The 17,477-nt window shown below is 39.5% G+C and overlaps 1 protein-coding gene across 7 annotated transcripts in view; it reads right to left on the bottom strand.

Moving 5' to 3' along the window:
- Window positions 1–9,980: 9,980 nt before the first annotated feature.
- ARHGAP42 (Rho GTPase activating protein 42) overlaps window positions 9,981–17,477 on the bottom strand; it is a 260,925-nt gene continuing 253,428 nt past the window's right edge. For all 7 annotated transcript variants that reach the window (XM_059708078.1, XM_059708077.1, XM_059708075.1 and 4 more), the window contains 2 exons: window positions 15,839–15,918; window positions 9,981–15,374 (listed from right to left, as the gene is read on the bottom strand). In XM_059708078.1, the coding sequence (XP_059564061.1) occupies window positions 15,286–15,374; window positions 15,839–15,918 (169 nt within the window). In that variant the 3' untranslated portion in view covers window positions 9,981–15,285. The remainder of the gene's footprint in view (window positions 15,375–15,838; window positions 15,919–17,477) is intronic.

Here is a 17,477-nt window from a genome sequence, read left to right on the forward strand (position 1 = left end):
ATCCCTAGTAGGGAGCATGCAGGAGGCAGCCAATCAGTGATTCTCTCTCATCATTGATGTTTCTATCTCTCTCCCTTTCTCTCTAAAGTAAATAAAATTTTTTTTTTTTTTAAAAATGAGCAATTCTCAGCCACCATGTATGTTAAGTGTGACATTTCTCCATGATTGATATTCTTCAGTTCTGCAAATGGTTTGGATTAGTAAAATGATGAGATGGCAAGGTATTTCACGTGGCTGGCTGTAATTGAAACTCTACTACAGTGATTAACCAACTATGGACATTTTCTCATAAAACAGTCCAACTTGGAATTAATCAGTCCAGGTTCAATGATGATATAAATGTTTCAGGTTCCTTCTTGCTTTTATTTTTATGGCCCCAAAATGGTGCTCTACCTCCAGCCTTTCATCCATTTCCAGGCAGGAAGAATAAGAGGAGGGTAACAAGGAAAAGGGGGGTAGCAGTTATTATAAGAAAACAAAACTTTCACAGAAATTTCCCACTTAGGACTTTTACTTATATCTCAGTGGCAAAAACTGTATCAGATAATCTCTGTATTGCAAAGCAGTCTGGGAAATATAGATCTTCAACTGGATATATTGTTACCTTAAACACAATCTAAGTTTCATTAAGGAAGAAAGGAGACCAGATTTGGGGTAGGCAACTTACTCAGAGCCCCTGCCCAGCCCATAGCACATGATTTTATGAAGCTCACAGTCTAGTGGACCACACATAGGTGCTAGATGCTTTGATGGTATGTGGCAGGGTGTGATGCAGGCTCCTGAATGGGAGGAGATCCAGAATCCATTGCCTGAATTTAGCACACACTGAAGCTATGCACACTCAGCTGGAGGACACAGCTCTTCTTTACCTGTGAGGATCACACTTGCTAGTGACTAACTCCCCAACCTAAGTAGCCAATCATACCTATTTCCAAGTTTCTCCCTTGGCAGCACTTTGGCTTCATGGAAAGCTACTAGGTCAGCCCTTGTATCCCTTCTCCTGGACCTCACTGCAGAAACCACACAAGTTCAGCCACATGTGTCAGAGAACAGAGATTTTAAACAAAATATTAGCCCCTCTTTCATGTAATAAGCAGATTGTCTAGGAGGACGGCAATTCTGCTCCATGAAATCATGCAGGGACCCAGGCTTCTAATTTGTCCCTCTGTCAAACCTGGAGAGTGCTCCTCTCTTCCAAGCAGCAGGGTAAAGCAAAGAAGAGCTTTCCTTCTATCTTTTTTAAAGTATATATTTTTCTTTATTTTTGAGAGATAGGAAGGGAGAGAGATAGAAACATCTTTGAGAGAGAAACATCAATTGGCTGCCTCCTGCACGGCCTCCACCAGTAACCAAGCCTGCAACCTGGGCATGTGCCCTGACTGGGAATCAAACTGTGACCTCCCGGTTCATAGGTCGATGCTCAACCACTGAACTACTTCAGTTGGGACCTTCTATTTTTAAGAACCAACAGGACCCTGGCTGGTGTGGCTCAGCTGGGTTGTGTGTTGTCCCATGCACAACAGTTAGACTCAGGGCACATGCCTGGATTATGAGCTTAATTCTTGGTAGGGGGGTTCAGGAGGTAGCCAGTAGATGTTTCACTCTCACATTGATGTTTCTCTCTTCCTGTCCCTTCCTCTCTTTCTAAAAATCAATTTTTTAATAAAATCTTTAAAAACTTAAGAAAAAAAATAACCAACAAGGATGTTGCATTGATTTATTTATTTTCCATTGCTTGGAACTTAGTCACATGGCCACATATAACACCAAAAGAGGCTAGAAAATATAACACCATTATCCTAAGCTGCCATGTCACTAGGTAAAAATCGGGGTTTCTATTACCATGAGAAAAAGGAGAACATTGAGAGCATTGGGAGAACAACCAACAATCTTTACCATTCTCAGCTACAAACCAGAAGAGCTCAATGATTTCCAATACCATGGTTCCATGATTATTGTTTCAATTATTTATTGTTACATAACAAACTATGCAAAAATTTGGTGGCTTTAAAAGATTTATTGTTTTTCATGATTTCATGTGTTAAGACTTGGGCAGGCTCATTCTTTATTATTGATCCTTCCTCAATCCTACAGACATCTGAGACACATTGGATTCCCTTATATTACTCATTCAAAACAGTGGCCATGCCATATCACTTTGACCTCTGGAATGAGTCATTACCTTGTTCTGGCCTTGTTCATCTTTCCTAGGGTTGATGCAACATTGCCTCTTGGCCCTACTCCAGCATTGCCCGACACACGCTCACCCTTGAACATGTACTCACTCCTCCACTCCAGACTTCCTAAAGGTAAAGCTGATCACGTCATCCTTCTCCCTATATCCTCTCTACTTCCTCAGATTGGCTCTCACACAACCACTCCTTCTCATTTTTACCTTATCCCATCCTTCCTCAATCTCAGCCAAGTCCTCAGTGCAAGCACTCCACTTTCCAGCTACGTAGAACTAGCTTTAACCCACGGGAAACCCCATTCAATGTTAAGGCTCTGGGTCTTTGATACTTCATTCCCTCTTGATGTCCTATCCATTAAGGTCTGCTTTCGATGTTTCCTCTTAGGTGTAAAACCTTCTCTGATCCCCACCTGCCCTCCCTTTCTCTCTAAACTCTGGAGTTATCATTAGTCCATTCACACTGTCTGCCTCTATCACACTTACCTCATTTGTCCTGTGGTTTTTAATCCTTGTGTCTGCCTCCATCATTGAGTTATGAATTCATTATGAACAAAGGCCATAATCTAGTTATTTTTCTAAAAGATGAGCAACTAGAAGAGTGCTTGGCACTATGCTAGTTGAAAGGATGAAAACATGAAAAAAAGAGTAAATGCAGCTCATCCCAGCCCTCCCCCATCACCACCGTATTCCTTCCCTTTCCCCAAACCCTCTTTTAGCCCCTTCCTCTGTGTAAGGTGGAATTCCAATGTATTGCAGAGAACCCTACCCCCATCAGCTTTTCACTTCAGCCAAAACTTGGTTGGATGATGACATCATTCACCCAGAGATAGTCATTCCCACTTTTTTCTCTGCATCTAACCTATCTTCTTTTTCATCACTCTGCCATTTCCTGGATTCAGAATAGTGCCCTTTCTCTGTACTCCTATATCACCCGATACTTATCCTTTTTAACATATCATCATCTTACATTTCTTTGACTTTTAATCTTCTGTCACCCCAAAAAACCATGGTACTCTTGAAAGGAAGGATATCTCATGTACTCAGGCTTTCCAATGACTTGCACAGGTCCTGGTGCTCAATAATTGTCTTTTGAGACTTGCCTAAATACCAATTGAATTTTTCTATTTCTGCTATGAAATCCTGACAAATGGTTGATCATGCAGACACACCTCAACACTCCCTGTGATGAAAAGCTGTTTCCTGAGTTATATTTTTAGACTTGGTGATAAATTTTTTTTTAAAAAAAAACACACCTACATCTGAATTGTTGTGAGATTTCTTCCCAGGGGGTCTTATCTTTGGCCTTGGAAATAAGATGTAAATCTTGTCTTTCTTGCCGTCAGTACTGGAGAGAGGAGAGAGGGGGAGGCATAAGCATGCAGCCCCTGCTTGCTCCAGCCACACTGCTACCCCAGGCCTCTGCACAGCAGGGTACAATAGTATGAGCACAGGCTTGGACACAGCCAGGGTCTTCCTAGCCCCTCCACTCAGTAGCTGGTCTGACTTTGTCAGATAGCCCCAAAGGCCTCAAAGCTCTGTGCTTTTCAACCTGCATTATTCATACAAATCATCTTGAAATCTTGTTAAAATGCAGATTTGTGGCTATATACCAAAAATTTTGGAGCCATTATTTAACTTATATTACTGTGATTTAAAGTTTCATTGATTCTTCTGCCATTTGTATCAGAAAGCTGCAAACTCGATTATAAAACCCCTAAAGTCTTAATAATAGTTGCTAGTTGCTACTCAGTAACACCTCCTAGGACGGTACTGGGTTAGATATTTTATACCTATTTTCAAACATTTTCTATATATATATATATTGTCAAGGATGACTGAATCTTACCTTTTGCCTTCTTGCTCGATGTATACCCACCAGGGGAGATCCTTTCCAAATATAGCTAGACTCTTTAAGGATCAAAGTATATGAGAAGTTATCTGCCCTCTCCATACATTAAAAAAGTTAGTGGTCAGATCACAGCAGCAATAAGAGTACATGATTCTGCTGAAAACATGTTGATATGACCTTCAGTTTCCTAGTTAGCAGAATGAGTAGTTTAGCCAGTGGTCACCAACCGGTCATTTCCAATCCTTACTCTTAAAATCCTAAGGCTTCCATAAAATTGCCACAGAGGTTGTGGGCCAGATGGAGGAAGAGAAGGCATTCCCAACACACACTTAGAGCTTGCCTTGTATTTGTTTAACATACTGAGTTCCAAATAAAATTCATTTGCAGAAATGATTGTGCCTGTTTTTCCAAAAATGCTTGCAAGTTGCCAAGGCAACTGAAGGCTCATTTTGTGCAAAATCTGCTTGTCTGTGGATAGGTGACTCAGTGAATATTAAAATCTCTGATGTGAATTGGGAGATGTTATCATTTTCCTTTCTCTAGCCCAGGGTGACCCTGGGATTTCCTTTTAATAGACTAGCTCCTGGAAATTTGGAGAAGTAGCATATTTCAGATAACTTATTTCTGTCAATAAGTAGAGTTGTGCTGAGTGCTATGCTTGGCTCATTTACTCAAATCACCCAGAAACAGAATTTGATCAGTATTTGGGGGATTTATGTTCCCAAGGGTATCCTATACAATGAGATTTCAAATGTTCTCATCCACACATTTTTTTTTAATGTAAGAACTATTATATAAGAAAATTGGGAAAGATTTTTGCTTCTTGATTTTTGGCTGTGCAAAATTTAAATTTAATAACACTACTTTGTTGGCCCAAGAAATTCAACTGTAAATTACCATAGCTTAATTTTTTAAAAAATGGGTTGATTTTATATTTGATGGTTTAGGAGACTGAGTTCTTCAATGTCACTCCCAAATCATCCAGCTCATCAAACAAGCTTTAATAGGTCTTGCAGTGAGAAGAGCAAATCTGTGTCTAATCTCTGTCCTTAAGAGCACATACTATTCATGTGTTTAGAGGTATGTTTTTCCCATCAATATAGAAAACTCCAGGGTAGAACTGTGCATTGATATAATGTTAAAGAATAGATTCCACAATTCTTGGACAAGGAGAGACAGAATAAAAACAACACAAGCTGCCCTAACTGGTTTGGCTCAGTGGATAGAGCATCAACCTGTGGACTGAAGGGTCCCAGGTTCAATTCCGGTCAAGGGCACATGCCCGGGTTGCAGGCTCAATCAATGATTCTCTCTCATCATTGATGTTTCTATCTCTCCCTCTCCCTTCCTCTCCGAAATCAATAAAAATATATATATTTTTAAAAAACCACACAAACCTGCAACTGCATTCTCTAAATTCTGAGTTTCCAATGACTATTCCTTTCTTAATAAATTCACTCTTTAATGAGAGGGGCTGACCAGACTATATACCAAGCTCTGAACTAGGGCCTGGGACTCAGTGGGGAATATGTCGTGTGCACAGATCCTGATTTAGTGGGAAAACAAGTGAAAGTATTTCAGTCTTGAATAAAAGCAACTAAACTTTAGATTTTATTTGGACATCCCCAGTTTTACCATTTCTATCTTCTTTCCTTTCCAGGATCCAATCCAGGATCCACATTGCACTTGGGTGTCTGGTCTCCCATCTCCTGTGACCTATGACAGTTTCTTAGTATTTTCCTATTTTTCACAACCTTGACATTCTTGAGAAGTACTGGCCAAGGATCTGTCCTGTAAAATGCCCCCCATCTGGATGTGTCTGATGTCTTTCTTATGATTAGACTAAGGATATGAGTTTTGGGAAAGATATGCTCTTCTACAACTATCACATCATATTATGGATTACAAGGTAACTACATGATATTGCTAATGTTAATGTTTTCCACTCTCTATTTTTTGAAGTTGGTCACTGAGTCTAACCCATCCTCATATGGAGATGGTCAAACTCGGTCCCCTAAGTGGAAGAGTAATGCAATTCCAATTAGTATTTGAATATTTGTCTCTTCTCTCCTATTGTACATTTATTAATATAAACAACATTTGCCATTTATATCAGTGTAGATTCATGGATATTTTATACTTTGGGCTGTAATCCAACTACCCATAGTACATTGTTTTTGCTAATATCATTCCAGCTTTGGCTGTTAGGAGCTAGTGTGTTTTTATTATTTCCAAAATATTAGTTATAAGAGTTTCATCTAGGTCAATTCCTTTTTAACCCAACAGTTTTAAACAGCCCTTTCCTATTTAATCATACTGGAAATTATTCATATTAACATTTTTATTTCAACAGGTTTTGTGTCATTATTTTTATTTTATTTATTATTTCTTTTATTCTTGCCTCTGGATGAATTTATTGATTTTTAGATAGAGAGTAAGGAAGAGAGAGAGAAAGAGGGGCATTGATGTGAGAGAGAAACATTAATTGGTTGCCTCCTGCATGCACCTCTACCAGGCATCAAACCCACAATCTAGGTATGTGTCCTGACAGGAAGTGAACCTGCAACTTTTTTTGTGTACAGTATGATGTTCCAGCCAACAGCCATCCGGCCAGGGCAATTTTTTACTCTAAATTTTTTGAAATTTCTCAATTGCAATACTATTATATTAGTTTCAGGTGTACAACACAGTGATTAGACATTATAAAACTAAGTGATCACCTCAATATTTCCAGTACCTGACACCATATAGTTATTAAAATATTATTGACTATATTCCCTATACTGTACATCCCCATGACTATTCTGTAACTAACAATTTGTACTTAATCCTTTCACCATTTTCACCCATTCCCCAACTCCCTCCCATAAGACAATCATCAAAGTGTTCTCTGTACCTATGGGTCTGTTTAGGTCTGCTTGCTCGTTTATTTTGTGTTTTTTTTTTTAGATTTATTTTGTCTGGTGTAAGTATTGCTACCTCAGCTTTTGTTTGTTTTCATTTTCACGAAATATCTTTTTCTGTCCCTTTACTTTCAGTCCAGGTGTGTGTCTTTCAATCTGATGTGAGTCTCTTGTAGACAGCATATGTAAGGGTCTTGTTTTGTTATCCATTTAGCCTATATATGTCTTTTAATAGCATTTAATTCATTTGCATTTAAAGGAAATGTTGATAGATATGTATTTATTGCCATTTTATTATTCATATTTTTATCTTTTTCTTCTTTTTAAAGAAGACCCATTAACATTTATTATTATACTGGTTTGGTGGTGATAAACTCCTTTAGCTTTTTCTTGTCTGGGAAGCTATCTGTTCTTTGATTCTAAATAATAGCTTTGCTGGGTAATCTTGGTTGTAGGTCCTTGCTTTCCATTACTTTGAATATTTCTTGCCAGTTCTGTCTGGCCTTCAAATCAACTGACCGTCTTATGGGAGCTCCCTTGTAGGTAACTGCTATTCTTTTGCTGCTTTTATGATTCTCTTTGTCTTCAACTTTTGGCACTTAAATAATAATGTGTTTTGATGTGCGCTTCTTTGGTTCATCTTGTATGAGACCCCACACTTCCTGGACTTGTATGTCTCCCTGGACTTGTAAGTCAAGGCTTTTAATTCCTTGCTCTCTCTCTTCTCCTTCTGGGATTCCCATGAAGTGAATGTTGGGTATTCTTGAAGTTGTTCTGGAGGCTCCTTTTACTATCATTTTTTAACATTCTTTATTCTTTTTGTTGTTCTGATTGGGTGTTTTCTGCTTTCTTATCTTTCAAATCACTGATTTGACCCTTGACTTCATATGTTCCACTGCTGACTGCCTATAATGTAGTCTTCATTTCTGACTGGTTATTTTTCATGTTTTTAATCTCCTTTTTCTTTTCCTCTTTGTTGAAGTTCTAAGTTCATCTACTCTTCCCCTAAGTTCTTTGAGCACCCTTATAACCAATCTGCATCTAGTAGATTGCTTGTCTCCATTTGTTTAGTTCTTTTTCCGGAGTTTTGTTCTGTTCTTTCATTTGGGACGTTTCTTTGTCTCCCCATTTTTGCTGCCTCACTGTGTTTGTTTCTATGTACTAGGTAGAACTTCTATGTCTCCTGGACTTGGTAAAGTGGCCTTATTAGTAGGTGTCCTATAGGGTGGTAGCACAGCCTCCACAATCACCCAAGTTGGGCTCTCTAGGTGAGCCCCTCATGTGGGCTATATCCTTGTTTTGTATTTGAGCCTTGTTTGCTGTTGGCACCTCAATGGGAAAGATTTACCCCAAGGCTGATTGTGAGGCCTGGCTTCAACCACCATTGAGGATCAGCTGTGCAGGGGTGAACCACACAGAGCAAGAGTTACTTGTGTCTGCTGAGTCCACCCCTTGAGTTTGTACCTTGTGGAGGAACTTGGGTGGTCTGAAGCTGTTCATCCAGTTTTCTGGCTCTAGGGGCCTCCTGGGAAGTGCAAGTCAAAGTCAGCTGCCACCTGTGCCCTGCCTGGGCTATCAGGTTTGAGCTACAAAGTGATCTGCAGATGGGTGCTATTTGTGCTTGACTTGGAGGTGCCCAGGAAAGGCCAAGCTATGCACCAAGGCTAGCTGTTGCTAGTGTCAGGCCTGGAGCCACTTAGCAAGGGGTACAAAGCATGCCAAGGCCAAATGCTGCTTGTTTGAGAAATTTTAGGCAAATCGGAAGCAGGAACTGTTTCCATAAAAGACAGGCTGGAATCTGCTTGGGTGGGGACCACAAGTTGGGTGTGGCAAGATCTCAGTGAATCACCCAGGTGGGGCAAACAGTAATTGCCAGGTTGATGGGGACTTAGATATGGCACCCACCTGCTGGCTTGAGGGAGAGGGGGAGGTTGAAAAGGAACATGGCCTCTCCATCTTTCACTCTGATGCCAGACAATTTAGTTTCTCCTCATATGTCCCTGGTGCCCCAGTGCTGGAACTCAGAGCATGTAAGTCTGTGCTTGGACCCTTTAACAGGAAGGCCTGGGACTTCAGAGCCCTCCATCTCAGCCTCAGTCCCCACTGCTTTTTTCAGCCAAAAGTTATGGGGACTTCTCTTCTTTACACTGGAACTCTGAGTTAGAGGGCCTGTGCTGGAGGACCTCTGCATCTGACAGATCCCTCCCCATTTTTATCTGCCACATGTGGGTGGGGGACCAGACCATCTCCATCCCTCCTATCAGTCTTGATGTGGCTTCTTCTTTATATCTTTAGTTGTAGGAATTCTGTTCAGCCAGGTTTCAGGCAGCTCTGAATGATGGTTGTTCTGTAGGTTAGTTGTAATTTTGATATGGTTGTGGGAGAATCCAAATACCACACTTACCTACACTGTCAGCTTAATGAGACCACATCCTTATATCATGATTTTATTGCTTCTCCTCTGATAATAATGAAAGGCATAATCCACTGGAGAAAATGCCCAATGGTCCTATTATTAACCTGTCAGGCTTAGTTTTTGCTAGGTGATTTACTGTACTCTAACAATCAATTGAGCAACATAAAATACATACTTTTATTACTTTTTACACAGGAAAGCAAAATTTAGCTAAAGTCAAACAGTGACCAAAAGTTTCATAAAATTAATAAAGATCTAAGGGGGTATTTGCATGCTGATACTTCTTCCATAGGATACTTATAAACTTTTCCAAACATGTTTTCAGGTAAGCCTGCATATCTATTATAGTTGGTATTTTGATTATAGCCTGTTTATTTCTTCCTCCTGTAGACACCTGCATTATTAATAGGTACCAACATTTACATGTTCCTGATCTTCCATAATGCCAATTTCTTGAGAAATGGTTCAATTTTCAAGAAAAAGTTATCAGTTCTGCTGATCTTCTACTCAACCACACCCAATGACCATTCACAGTACCTGAAACTTTGTTTTCTCTCCATATGAATCCAAGACTGCTGCTCTCCAATGCAGTAGGTCGTCAAGTACAAAGACTAAATTAAAGTTTGTTTACATCGTTTATTTTTAAAGAAATTTAAAACACAGTGTAAACATACATCAAAGATATTGTGGCAAATTAGATTAGAAATAGCACGAGGTTATTTACATTTTGTATATGTGTGTATATATATATACACAAAGTGCAGATAAATACAGAAACACTACAAAATAAACAAAAAATTCAATATGATAATTTACTGACAATCATTTTCATCATATTTATTACTTAACTTGTCATGTTAATGGATGCAAAGAAATTCCTAGAACTAAAATATAATATCTAAATATTCAACTTTTACATAAACTATAGTACCTCAAATTTTAACAGTATATAAATAGGATTCTGAATTAAAAAAACAGTCATCTTCCCTGACAAACTCCCTATTTATCTGTAAAGGTTTCAGCGCAGAGTTCAAGAAGACTCCTGAAATCATGGCTCTCCATACGTGGTGATACCTCAGATTTTAACAGTGTGCTCTGTAAAAGACAGGTGAGTGAAGACACAGAGGCAGATATAAAACCGCTAACAATGCTGCCACATCCTGAACAATGCACATTGCCATTTTAGAGACTGAGTGAATTCAAGGCGAAGCTGGGTTGGTCTCAACCCTGGAAGGTAAAAACCATGGGGAACACTGCTGAGAGGTGGCAGGTAATACATGAGGGGAGAAAATGGTCTTCTAGTTCACATGGCATTGGCATCTTCAGCCCACACCCACTTCCAACACTTAAATGCCTCATGTAGACCTGTACAAGCACATCTATGGTGATGGAGGATATCTATGTTTGTAATCATTGTAAATGGCACCTGCCCTTGGGGACTCCTCAGTAAACACACAGACTCCATCTCTCCCTATAGTACTAAGAAATAATCAGCTTTGAACTTGGCATCTCTCTGGTGAGGGCCAGGGGAGAAGTGGTGACCTACTACATCCCTACCTCATACAACTGCTTCTAAGCACTGGTCTAGTGAAGACCAGTTTTTTGCCTGGCTTCTTGTAAGTGCTGTCAGCATTCTTGTTGAGATTCCTTATTTATAACAGTGGATGCAGCTGCACTAAACATTTTCTTAAAATCCTATTTCTTGATCGGATCCTCTAAAAGTCCATGTTATTCATAAGTCTGGGTTTGTACAAGGTCACCACCAAGTGGGACCTGCACATCTGAAGCAGGAAGATATTGGGAACAATGAAGAATACAATGAATGTGTTCAGGAGATGTGAGACTAGGTAATAAATACCTGATATTGATAAGCCTGTGGTTTAACAGGAGACAGCCAGGATGGGATATATACTATTCAGGAAGGTTAACCTCATTTGTAAAATATGTTTTGATTTTGGAAGATAAAAGGCAAAATTAAATAGCAATTTCTACCCTAAGTGAAAAACCTCTAGTCAAGAGCAAAATAACGTTTGGACAATGGTCAAGTCTCTTTTCCAGGGGATATATTTTTTAGGTCCCACTCAGTGTTTTTAGGTCAGAGTAACAGCTACAAATTAGAAATATATGTTAAAACCAAAGAACAAAACCTGCTCTTAAATTGCTCTGCCTCTAACGTCAGCCAATAAAGTATAAATCAAATTGGGGCTTGAGATGCTAATTCAAGGGGCTCGTTAACAAACTGAAGGTGTCTGAAGGAAGGCTCTGCGGGTCTCTTCTGCACCAGCATCCACATGGATGATCTCCTCTCACATCAGACAGAGCTGAAGGATGAGGCTGGGCGGGAGGTCAGCAGGGACACCTTCACAGGATTAACGCGCCAGGTTTATTTTTCTTACAACATGGTGGAAATTTAGAAAGCATGCCACAACATGTAAAACCAAAGATCTAGAATAAGAATAAAAGTCAGTATGTATCTTTATTTTCCCTGTTTGGGAACCTGGATCATTGGGGATTGTACCGTAAGGTACTCTTTTTTTTTTTTTCTCCACCCATTCCTGAAAGAGCCAGCAATCGAGCTATTGTTGAGAAACCTGGTTGTACTCATTCATATTACAAAGCACAGAGTGCTGACCCAATTAGCAAAACCATGCACATCAAACAAGGAGCAACAGCGCTTCCTCATCCTTCGTGGGCGCTACAGGAATACAAGCATTATTTTACTGTTCAGACATATATATTCACAGAGCAGCATAAGCCTTCAGTTGATGGACTAGTTTCTTTCAACTTGGTAGAGTTATGGTACAAAAAGAGTCACCTGTTAAATACATAAATGTTTGCCCTTGGGGATATTTTCACACAACACCTAAGATGACTGACTTAGACTCATCAACCTCACCTTCATACTGATTATACTGTAACCAGTGATTAGAATACACATGTGTGCCTGGAGGGTGTGGATGTAGCAATTCTAACAACTTCACATTGTCTCTGACAAGCTAAGGTTTTATCATTGAAATGCTGTTACACTTTGGAATCTGATCTCCCCATGATTGGCATTACCTTCTTGTGTAATTAATATTGTGATGCAGAGCACATGTTTAGATTTTCCCTCTGCTCATAAACACCTTATCTGCAGGAAATTCATTTTGTGAGAAAAGCAGTTGTAGTCTATCTCCGATATATAGGGTATCCCCTAAAAGGTATACACACACTCTGAATAATTATAAAGGCAGTGTTTATTAAAATACATTTCATTTCAGAACTGAGCTATCAGCTATTAAAGTGCGTACACATTTTTTGGGGACACCCTGTATATAGCCATGACTTGCTTACACGTGTACTCGGTATACAGAAAAAAGAACCATCCTCAAAAAATCTGTAAGATTAACACTTCAAACAAAACCACGATTTGAAGAAGCACTTTTGTAGCTTGTTTCAAAAAAGGACCACAGCATGTACTGCCACAGCCACGCCTCACCAGGAGAAAGCACTCCATGCCACATCCTAGACAGCAAAAGCTTAATTCCCGACTGAAATTAGCTCGCAGACAACTCAGAGGCAGGAACACTCTGGTCTGTGTGAAAATACAATGAAGGGTGAGATTTCCTTGTGCAGCAGCAAGTGAAGTAGAATTCTGAATCTCTTTTTGGAGTCAGGTTGGTCTATGAAAGAAAATCAATTTGCTTTTAAGAGGTTCTAATCTGGTAGGATGCCAGACGATGGCAAGGGTGGTCACAGTGAGAGCGCTGTATAGACTAAGGCACTGGCAGTTACTGTGGAAAGACAACCTTCTGTTCCAGCAGAGGGTAGTCGAGGGTGTCGGCAAAGCTATTATTACCAATAAAGGCCACCAAGGGACTAGAGATCAAGAAGCTCTAGCAACACCCAATTATCATGTACAAAAAATGAACAGCAGGAGGAAAGCAAAAAAAAAAAGAAAGAAAGAAAGAAAGAAAGAGAAACATTTATCAGATTTTTTCATTATATTACTGATTTTTATAACATTAAATAGTTTTTCATTCCAATGCACTGATATTTATTTCTGGTTGTGACCCCACCTACTGTTATTCTCTTTATTTTTAAATTCTACTCTATTTTTCCACTTTTAATTTTAAAAGCATAAACGCTCCAAGGCATAGTGTGTACATGCGTATGTGAGTGTATATTCTATTAACTCTGGAGACATTACTTTAAAGTAGAAGAGACTGAGATTACAGATTATAATATCACATAAAAAGAGTTTTATACAGTCAATACCTGAGTGCCTGTACAGTGGAGAACTCTAAAGTAACAAGTAAAATACAGTCCAGTGGGCCTGCGCTGTGGCAGTTAAATGACAGGTAACCAGCTTTTTGAAATCTTGAGAAGAAAGGCTCTTTGCCACATGCAAATACTTATAGAAATAATATATTAGAATTACTGAAACAGAATTATTGAAATAACAGAAATGCGTGACCAGCTGTTGACGGCATATATAAATGGGTAGTAAATGTCTATGCTCTATAAATTCAGTGAAATTCCTAATAAAGACTGTAAATTAAATGGCATTTTTAAAAATCATGTACACATTTTATTCCTGCTAAAAATGATAAAACCCTTAAAAATGTGGTGGTTCAAAATAATTTAAGAGTCCTGTACCTTTATGCTTACATTGTTTCAACTAAGCATAGACTTTAGAAGGCATAGCTTCTCTACCAGTATCTTAAACATTTCTTGATCATTTGATGAGAGAATTTCTCATCAGCCAAAATTAGGTATCAACAGAATTCTTTGACACTTCAACATTACAAGTAGAATTTAAGTTGTACACCTACACTTTTACATTGTTTTCCTCAGATGGTAATTATGCTTTTGTGATGCTATTATGTGCATATAATTTATCAGTATTTGTATGTAATGTAGTAAAATTTCATAGAAATCCCTAAGTAATAAAGGTAGTTTTACACATCCTCTAAACCAGGGCTCAGCAAACCACAATCCATGAGTAACACTGGACCTGCTGCCTGTTTTTGTATGATCCAGCAGCTGAAAATGGTCAAAGAGGACTATTTCGTGTCAAGATAGTTATATGATCTTCAAGTTTCAGGGTGGGTCCATATATAAAGTTGAGTTGGCTCACAGCCTCCCCGATCTTTTTTCTTATTGTCTGTGGCTGCTTTCTGCTACGATGGCAGTTACGTATTGTGATGGAGACTATAGGGCTTGCAAAGGACACGGTATTCACTATCAGGCCTTCACAGAAGTAGTTCGCTGGTCCCTACTCAAAGCCTATGGGAGGCGTCTGGATGGAGTGTTTCCAGTGGACTCAGTGTATGACTTATTTTGGCTTCATTTACAGGCATTATGTACATCATTGCTTTTGAGTATTATCATCTTCCTTGGTAAACAAAAATAAAGTTACAAGAAAAAAACAAAACTTATTTCCTTGAAATGTTTAGGACCAGCAAAACAATCATATATAAAAGCAGTATATTTTTTAAAGAAAAAAATCATAAACGAACAGTTTACATTACATTTTTAAGTAACGATTCCAAGGTTTCTCAGAGAATGCCAGACAGTGAAGGGCAGATCCCAAAATCCCTCTATCAAATATCTAGTTTTCAAATTTCTGGGATATAGTGCTTATACAGTATTTGAGATTCTCAATTGTTATGGAGTCATTGTGGAAACTTACTTATCAAAAAGAAAGATATTTTAAGACAAGAAATGGGTAAAAAAAATAATAAAAAGAATGGCAAACAATTTAAACTTTTTTTTTTTCCTTTTCCATTAATAGGGAGCTACATAGTCTGCTGGTGTAGGGCTTGATAGAAATTGTCTGTTTTCATTTAGTGGGCTGATTGCCATATCTGTGTCAGATAAAATCATAGCACGTATTACTTGTTACCATGGATACCATGAAGATACTGCCATCCACTAAATAGTATTAGAGGAAGACAACATAATTTTCTGGGACTAGTCCTGTTTTGCCTTCATAAGTTGCCTTCAACCATCCTGGTTCCACTGATGGGTACACTAGAAAAAAAAAATAAAAAGTTAATGTGACTCACTCAGGCATTAGCTTCAAATAATTATATACACAAATGGGTAAGAATCCACCCACATCAGACTGCAATCAGACTGCATGAATCCACAAAACAATGTCACAGCTTCTTTCAAGATGGAAATGTCCTTTGCATTCTTTTTTTTTTTTGTCCTTTGCATTCTTATAATCAATCAGCCAATTTCTCCCATCCTCCCTCCACCCTAGATCCCGAGCCCCCCGCCTCCCCCCCCCCGCACCCCCCCCCCCGCCCCCGCCACCACACACACACACTCACAAACATATAGGGGAGGAAGCTGGGGCCCAGAGGAATCTGATGTGTTCATTGGTGCAGGTCATGAGGGGTAGGGCCTCACTAGATTCTGAGTCTCCTGGCTTCCACTTTAGACTCTGATCTCTACACGATTCCTTAATGGGAGGTGCTGGGTGCACTTACCATTAGAAAAGAGCGCCCCCTGTGGGAAGGAGAGCTCGTGGCTGTGCTCTGCTTGACAGGAGTACATGGCTTTGGCTTGGCTGAAAGAGTAAAAGGCGAGTTGTAAAAACCACAACTCAAAATAAATACATGCATAGTTCAAATTATCTTAAAAATTATATTAGTTTCTAGTTGTAATCGGAGAATAATATACACAAAAGGCACATGTAAGTGTGCAACGTGCATTTTCCACAAACTGAACACAGGTATGTGATCAGAAAACATGGAAAGCAAACCAAAAGCTCATCTAATGTTTGCAGGCAATGCCTCCAAGTGTAACCACAGCCTAAGTTTGTTTTAAAGAATGCCATATTTAATTGTTGGTAAATAGGCTGTTTTTGCAGCTATACAGAGGGTAAATAGGCTGTTTTGCAGCTACACACTAGAGCTTTTTTTCCTCCACTTTAATTTCAGATTAGCAGAGGTGAGATCCCCAAATTAAAATGTCTCCAAAGTATAGTACATGAGTTAAATAAGCATGATGGATAAGTTGATAGTAAATGGGCAACAGTAGTGGCCTTCTTGTCAGGGCGATGATGGGGACAGATAGAGGCTTTGCAAACCAGGGGGCATACCCATCTCTTAGGAAGGGAAGCCAACACTCAGCTCCCAACAGCTGGACCATATGGGAATTCAGGTTCCATACAGCCACATACTCTGGTTTCCCAAGAGAAGCCAGAATTTCAGAGTTTTCTGTGAGTTCTATTTAAAAGCACTTGAGCCAACACTAAAAGGCCATCATCATCTGAGGCCGCTAATCAAATCATCAGCCAAGTCATCTTTACTCTGCAACATCCATTTACCTTGGTAAGACGGGAACTCCTCCCGGCTCCACTTACTTCTCAGCATCTCCACCACCCACGTCCATGCCAAAATCGTGTGTGGTGTGACTCACTGACTGGCTTCCCACCACCCTAAATCCTCTAGGCTTCCTGTTCTGTCGCCTTGCGATCTATTCTCTACAGGGAAGCCAGAGGACAGTTTGGAAAATGTTCTGAGGATCATGCTATTTCCCAGAGAACAACCCTCTAATGCAGTGGTGCTCAACCTGTGGGTCATGACCCCTGTGGCGGTCGAACGACCCTTTCACAGGGGTCGCCTAAGACCATCCTGCATATCAGATATTTATATTATGATTCATAACAGTAGCAACATGACAGTTCTGAAGTAGCAATGAAAATAATTTTATGGTTGGGTCACAACATGAGGAACTGTATTTAAAGGGCCAGAAGGTTGAGAACCACTGCTCTAATGGGTGACCAACTCTAGCTCCATTCCATGCACAATCGGGTGTCTGTCAGTTCTCTTGCCTCTGTTCACCTGCTGGGCTCCCGTCCCCCTAGCCCAGTGATGGCGAACCTTTTGAGCTCGGCGTGTCAGCATTTTGAAAAACCCTAACTTAACTCTGGTGCCGTGTCATATAGAGAAATTTTTTGATATTTGCAACCATAGTAAAACAAAGACTTATATTTTTGATATGTACTTTTTATATTTAAATGCCATTTAACAAAGAAAAATCAACCAAAAAAAATGAGTTCGCGTGTCACCTCTGACACGCGTGTCGTAGGTTCGCCATCACTGCCCTAGCCCTTTCACCTTC

Source organism: Myotis daubentonii, chromosome 9, assembly GCF_963259705.1.
Source record: "Myotis daubentonii chromosome 9, mMyoDau2.1, whole genome shotgun sequence".
NCBI classification, from domain to species: domain Eukaryota; kingdom Metazoa; phylum Chordata; class Mammalia; order Chiroptera; family Vespertilionidae; genus Myotis; species Myotis daubentonii.